The sequence below is a fragment of the Oryctolagus cuniculus genome, chromosome 15, assembly GCF_051225735.1.
Source record: "Oryctolagus cuniculus isolate XC-2025 breed Fujian yellow rabbit chromosome 15, ASM5122573v1, whole genome shotgun sequence".
Classification (NCBI taxonomy): domain Eukaryota; kingdom Metazoa; phylum Chordata; class Mammalia; order Lagomorpha; family Leporidae; genus Oryctolagus; species Oryctolagus cuniculus.
In genome coordinates this window covers 28,813,501-28,821,074 of record NC_142881.1, presented here as the reverse complement: position 1 = coordinate 28,821,074, position 7,574 = coordinate 28,813,501, and the positions used below count along the sequence as shown (strand labels likewise).

Genomic DNA, 7,574 nt, shown 5'->3' with positions numbered 1-7,574 from the left:
CCTAAAATAATTTACTTTGTAAACAGTTGTGTATGTTCTTTCATAGCCTGTCTCTTATATTCATCTCATAACCACTTAGCTTTTCTAGAAAATCACAGACAAACATGGCAGACCAGTAACCAGTAAAGATGTGCATCGCTCCTCTAACATGACCAGTAAGGTGTACAAGGTGTAGAAGTTTAACATTCATAAGGAACTTGGTTTGTTCAACTTTTCCAACCTCCCAGTAGATAAATATGTAGGGCAGTTGGTAATCTTATTTTCTTTTGGTGAAATGAAAACATTTCAGCACACTTGTCAGAAAGTTAATTTTGCTCCGTATTTGGTTACATTCTCCCTTTTGCAGCTGACAGCTCTGAACATACGAGCAAGTCAGAATATAAATTCTGGTAATGTGGTTCTTTGTGTCTCCTTTGAATTCAGAAATCCTTAAGAATTAAAAAACAATTTGGTTTTTGTTATATTTACTAACTTTATTCCATTTTCTCCATTTCATGTTTTGCCCAGGCAATGTGTTGTTTTGTAAATATCTTAAAAGATTCTTAGATAAAAAATTAAAAATTTGTAACGCTACTTACTTGGTTGTGAAAGCTTATTCCAATTACTGCTGTTAACTTAGATTTGCTGAAGTGTATAGAGAGGGTAGAATGAGCTTAATACTTGATCCTTTCTGCCTTTATCTGGTACATTCCTCTTCAGCTGCTTCCTGAAATCAGCCAAACTATCCATATTGCCATTTTGCCATCTGTTCTACTCTTGTTGTGGTATGCTATTCAGGTTTTACTCTGTTTTTATAATCTCCATTATTCATCCAGCAAATTTTTATTGAATGTCATTCTGTGCCAGTGACTGGAGGTGTCAACAAATGCTTATCCCAAAGCTCTCCCATCCTGCCATGTAGCAGTGAGTGTTTTGGTCCTAAGAAGCACTCCGTACCCATTACCTGAACCCACAATCTAATCTTATTTTAATACTGTAGGTTACATAAACCTCAGTTGTGATAAACTACTGAAAGTGATGAATGTAATTTTCAATTTTTTCATGACCAGTTTAGCAAAGCATGATTACTGTCGTGAGAACTTGATTAAAGGGTGAAATCTAGCCCATATTCTGTAAATCTAACATTTTTCATTTAATCCAGGTTATTAAGGTCTTAATATTTGCTTATGTGATACCATATTAGTTATGCTTTTGTTTTCAGGAAACAGTCAATTATAGATTTCTTCAAACGAGCCTCAAAACAAGGTGTGTATACTGTAATGCTCTTTTAATAGGCTATTTTGGGGATAAGGGAGATGGATTCAAGTTTTTAACTTTGTCTAAATTCTTGCTAATTTGACTAAATACAATATTCAAAATTAAAATATAGTGAAAGTATTTTTTAACGAATATAACCTCAAGTTCTAAACAGAAACTATTTTTGCGGTTATGCTTTCTTATATTTTAAAATAGTATTCTAGTCAATAATTTAATGTTATAATGTGTATTATTTTGATTCTCTAGTATAATAACTTATAAATAGAGCCAAAGGGGTTACATAATATAGCAAATGGGAGATTAATGAAAGTAAGGCTATTAAACATGTCTTCATTTCTCTTACCCTCCAATAAAATGTATATCATTCACCAGATATTATCGATTTACAAAGTTTTGTGGTAGCTTTAAATATAGTTTAATTTCATATATTAAAATATGTTTGTGTTGTTTTTAGTAACATGCAGTTTGTATGTGTTTTAATTGGCTATTTAGACAGACATATGTTGGATTCTCCACAAAAATCAAACATCAAATATGGAGGAAGTGGATTGTCCGTTACTGGGACAGAGCAGTTTGAAAGGAAACTATCCTCACCAAAAAAATCTAAACACAAAAGGATGCCATCAGACAAGAGCCCTATTTTAGAAGCTTTCATGAAAGGTGTGAAAGAGCACCATAAAGATCGTGATGTATCTGAGTCACGTCGACCTTGTGTGTCACTAGCCTCCAAGTACTTACCCAAAGGAACAAATATCTATGTTCCTCCTCCTTATCGCTTATCAGAAGAGATGAAAGCGCTGAAGAAAAAACATCGATCTCCAGAGAGAAGGAAGTCTCTGTTCATTCATGAAAATAGCAGAGAGAAGGCTGATAGAGACCGAGGCAAGACCAATGCCGAGTCCAAAAGACAGGCCACAGTCACAGAAGCTGACATCTTCAAGAACAGCTCCAGAAGTCTCAGTAGCAGAAGCAGCCTGTCCAGACATCACTCAGGAGAGAGCCCACTGGGAGCTAAGTTCCAGTTGTCACTAGCCTCTTACTGCAGAGAACGAGAACTGAAGAAGTTGAGGAAGGAACAGATGGAACAGAGAATTAACTCAGAAAATTCTTTCTCCGAAGCAAGCAGTCTTTCCTTAAAATCTTCTAGTATGGAAAGAAAATGCCAACAGAGACAGGAACAAAGTAAACAGAATGATGCCATACCTGGAAAGAGTAACCTTTCAAACCTGGTATGTGCAGTAATTACTGAATTAGCTTTGCTACTGTTTTATAACGTCTAGAGTACTAACAATAATTGCTAGGTCACAGTATCTTTCTTTAAGGAAATATTGTTGCACAGTTTGTGTAAAAGCTGATTTCACTGGGTTTGTTCCAACTGCCCATCATTGAATTCAGTAAAGAAGTGTTTCCTGCCTTTAATATTTCAGAACAGAGATCTTTTTTTAAACTTGTTTTTTCTTTGATTGATTAGTATTTGCAAGAGTAATGAAAAGATAGAGATCTTCCATCCACTGTGTTCACTCCCCAAATGACAGCACAGCCAGGGTGGCCCATGCCAAAGCCAAGAGCCAGAACTCCATCTGGGTCTCCCACATGGGAGGAAGGAACCAAACACTTGGGCCAGCATCTGCTGTCTTCCCAGGTGCATTAGCAGGAAGCTATATCAGAAGTAAAGGAGCCAGAACTCTATAGAGAAGCAGATAGAAAGAGGTCTTCCATCTACTGGTTCACTCCCCATGTGGCCGCAGTTGTCGGAGCTGACCTGATCTGAAGCCAGGAACCAGGAACTTCTGGGTCTCCAACATGGGTGCAGGGGCCCAAGGACTTGGACCATCCTCTGCTGTTTTCACAGGCCCTAGCAGAGAGCTGGACCAAAAATGGATCAGCCGGGGCTCAAACTGGCACCCATATGGGAAGGCATCGCTGCAGGCAGCAGTTTTACCTGCTATGCCACAGCGCTAGCCCTCTGCTCCACTTTCAGTCTAGCTCCATGTTAATGTGCCTAGGAAAGCTGCAGATGATGGTCCAAGACCCTGGACCTCGGCCACTCAGTGGACTTTGGCCTGACCCAGCCATAGCCATTACAACCGTTGTGGTAGTAAACCAACAGATGGAAGATAGTGCTGTCTCTCCCTCTCTGTTACTCTGCCTTTCAAATAAAAAAATCCTTTTTTAAAAAAATGCTTAGCTCGGGCCAGTGCCGTGGCTCACTAGGCTAATCCTCCACCTGTGGCGCCGGTACCCCGGGTTCTAGTTCCGGTTGCTCCTCTTCCAGTCCAGCTCTCGGCTATGGCCCGGGAAGGCAGTGGAGGATGGCCCAAGTGCTTAGGCCCTGCACCTGCATGGGAGATCAGGAGGAAGCACTTGGCTCCTGGCTTTGGATCAGTGCAGCACCAGCTGTAGCAGCCATTTGGGGGGTGAACCAACAGAAGGAAGACCTTTCTCTGTCTCTCTCTCTCTCTCTCTCACTGTCTAACTCTGCCTGTTTAAAAAAAATTTTTTTAAAAATGCTTAGCTCAATAAAAAATAATAAAAATAAAATAAACTTTGCTGAAGGGAGATGCTTAAGGAGTCAAAAATCGGAAAGAACAGTTCTCAAACTGGTCCCTGGGTGGGACTGTCAATATCAGCATCATATGAAAACTTGTTAGAAATACAAATTCTCAGGGCCAGTGCTTTGGCATAGCGGGTTAACCTGCTGCCTGCAGTGCCGGCATCCCATATGGGCTCCAGTTCGAGTCCTGGCTGCTCCACTTCCCATCTAGGTCTCTGCTATGGCCTGGGAAAGCAGTGTAACATGGCCCAAGTGCTTGGGCCCCTGCACTCACATGAGAGACCTGGAAGAAGCTCCTGGCTTCGGAGGGGCTTTACCCACTATACAATAACACTGGCTCCAACATTTTTAGATTTTTAATCATAAAAATACACTTCATTTTTATGGTAAAACTTAAGGTTTTTAAATGTTATTTTGGAAGTTAATTCAGTCTAGAAGTCTTTATAAGTGTTATGAAGGGCAATTCAAATTCTTCACTACCTCAAACTCCTAACTAATTTTTTCTTTCTTTCCTGATAGGAAAATGGACATCTCTCAAGAAAAAGATCCTCCTCTGATTCATGGGAACCTACTTCAGGTGAGATAAAAATTAAATTTATTTCTAAATAGATTTGCGTCTTATAAATACATATGTTTAAATTTTTCTTTCTAAAGGTGAATTGACTTTCTCAGATGAAGAGTTTGGTAGAATTATATTGAAAAAGAATTGTACTTCACTTTAGTACATGTAGTCTTTGCTTTGTCTTGACTCTTCTGCATTCTTCAAGAGTTCTTAACAATGTGTTTCTCATATTTGTGTTCAGTTTTCTACTGTGTGTTTTGTTTTTTTTTTTTTTTTTAAAGATCTGTTTATTTATTTGAGAAGCAGAGAAAGGAGAGAGAGAGAGAGATCTTCCATCTGCTTGTTCAATCCCCAAATGGCCGGAACGGCTGGGGCTAGGTCAGGCTGTAGCCAGGAACCAGGAACTTCTTCTAGATGTCTCACATGGGTGACAGGGACCCAAGGACTTGGGCCTATTGCGCTGCTTTCCCAGGTGCATTAGCAGGGAACTAGATCAGAAGAGGTGCAGCCGAGACTCAAACTGGCACCCATCTGGGCTGCTGGCACTGCAGGCAGCAGCTTAACCTTTGCCACAGCCTGGGCCCCAGTTTCTTACTTCTGAATTCTTGGCAACATCAAGAAGCATAATCTTTTATTCTTAGAATTGTGGACTCTCTGTGGTCCTGCTACTATGTTAAAGATGTTTTGTATAAAGTTGGAACTGTTATCATCCAAGATAATGTTCCATAATATTACAAATACGCCTTTTTAATATCAAATGTCAAGGACATCTACATGATAATAGTTTGTGTTTTTACTATGTATTAACAAATAGATAATAACAGTTACTGCTAATTCAGTAATTCTTAAGTTAATTTTTTTTTACAAAAGTTTTTTTGTTTATTTGAGAAGCGGAGTTTCAGAGGAGGGAAAGAAGGGGAGAGAGAATGAGAGGGAGATCTAGCTGTCTGTCTTCTATCTAGTGGTTCACTCCCAGAATGTCCACAATAATCTGGATTGGGACAGGCTGAAGCCAGAAACCAGGAACTCTGTCCAGGTGTTCATTCTTGGGTAGCAGGGCCTTAAGCACTTGGGTCTTCATCCCCTGCCTTCCCAGAGCATTAGCTGGGAGCTTGTCTAAAGTGGAAGAGCCGGGATTCAAACCTGCATTCTGATAAGAGATGCAGCCATTATAAGCTGCTGCCTAACCTACTGTACCAAAACGCCAGCACCAAGGTTTTTTTTTTTTTTTAACTAGAACATTAAATTTCAAACACTACAGAAATTTATAACACTGAAAATGGAAGATCCCCCAAAATGACTGTTATAGTATGATGTATCAAGTTGTTTTTTTCCCCTGTGATGACTATACATTTTGTCAACTGTATGAATTTAGACATCCACTAAGATATATTGGACAAAATCATTATAACCAACATTTGTTGAACACTTACTATGTGCTATGCTCTGTTCTGTGTGCTTCTAATTCATTTGATCCTCACAAAAGTGTTACTTTTAGAGATGAAAGAAACACGGGTAGAGAGACATTTCTGAGTCATTCTTCAAGTTTCCTGTAGTACTTCATTTTATGTATAATTATTTTGACCAAGCATTTTAAATTGTTAAAATCAAGTTTCAGCCCAACCATATTTTACCATCATAGAAGGATTGTTTAGGATCCAGGAATAAATCTGAAGTTTTCTATGTGGCTTTTTTTGTTTGTGTTTATCTTTATTTATGTGGTAGGCAGTGTGACAGAGATCTTTGATCTGCTGGTTCACTCCCCAAATGGTCACAATAGCACAATAGCCAGATCTGGGCCAGGCAGAAGCCAGAAGCCAGAAGCTCCATCTGGGTCTCCCATATGGGTGGCAGGGCCCCAAACACTTGGGCCATCTTCTACTACCTGTGCAGGAAGCTGGATTGAAAGAACAACAACCAGGACTTGAACTGGCACTCTGATATGGAATGCTAGTGTTAGAAGCATCAGCTTAATCCACTGTGTAAACACTGGCCCATGTGTGTTTTAAATTTATTTAATTTCTATAATGTTGATTTTATGATAAATTATAGTAAGTTTTGACATTATTCAAGAATAAAAATTTCTCAGCCATGAGACTGCTTCATTCACTGTATTGCATATTTGTAATATTAAGTAAATGATCACTTTTCACTTAGGTGGGTGGAAGTACAAAATATTAGGCCAGCTCTGCCAGTGTAAAGGCAGCTGCTACTGGTGGTGCAGCTGTTATTCAACTTTGCCTTTTTCTATGATAATGACTTAAGACTTTAAAAAACTTTCTTCTGGGGCTGACTCTGTAGCATAGAAGGTTAAGCTACTGCCTGCAGCATTGGCATCCCATTTGAGCGCTGGTTTGAGTCCAGGCTGCTCCACTTCTGATCCAGCTCCTTGCTAATGTGCATGGAAAAGCAGTGGAAGATGGCCCAAGTGCTTGGGTCCCTGCACCCATGTGGGAGACCCAGAAGAAGCTCCTGGCTCCTGGCTTCGGCTTGGCCTAGCCTTGGACAGGTGGAAGATCTCTCTCTCTGTCTCCTTATTTCTGTATCTCTGACTTTCAAGTAAATAAATCTTTTGAAAAAAATTCTTCATTTCCTTTGTTTACAAATTCTATCAGTGCTGGCTGAAGTTGTTTCATTTACATATTAAAAGTTTTGAGGCACTGCTTGAAAACATCTGTTCTCTGCGTATTTTCAGAGGCACACTTAAGGTGGTTGACCTTCACTTACATTATTTTTATTATACTGCATGCATTATAGCATTATACCCTTGTACATTTATACTTCAGTGGACTGAGATCAACAGAAATTCAATATGTAAAGGACATACAGGGATTTCTCACTCTAGATTACATTGAAAGTACTTTATTTGATGGTGAGTAGATACTAAAAAAGGAAATCATGCATGTTGTTCGTCATTACCATTATTGTGCTTAGCAATTGCGATGGTAATATATGTAATCACAGAATTACTAATCCCACAGTTCAGAGATTTCAGAAATGCTGATAGACATTTGTCTCTTTGCTCTTTCTGAACCGTGAATATGGCTGAATTCTGAGATCATATTTAATCTATCCCCAATATTTGATAATTTATTAATAACAAGTTCCCCGTTAGTGGACTTTAGACCTTTCCATTTTTTCTTTTTAAAAACTCAGTCCCTCTCTTACCTATTTTATTTTATTTATTTAGAAAAGATTTTA

At 38.9% G+C, this 7,574-nt stretch overlaps 1 protein-coding gene across 3 annotated transcripts in view; it reads left to right on the top strand.

Moving 5' to 3' along the window:
• Positions 1-7,574, top strand: part of SLF2 (SMC5/6 complex localization factor 2) — a 67,046-nt gene that overhangs the window by 15,402 nt on the left and 44,070 nt on the right. For all 3 annotated transcript variants that reach the window (XM_008270365.5, XM_002718659.6, XM_089314478.1), the window contains exons 2-4: positions 1,202-1,245; positions 1,750-2,486; positions 4,331-4,388. In XM_008270365.5, coding sequence (XP_008268587.3) covers positions 1,758-2,486; positions 4,331-4,388 — 787 coding nt within the window. In that variant the 5' untranslated portion in view covers positions 1,202-1,245; positions 1,750-1,757. The remainder of the gene's footprint in view (positions 1-1,201; positions 1,246-1,749; positions 2,487-4,330; positions 4,389-7,574) is intronic.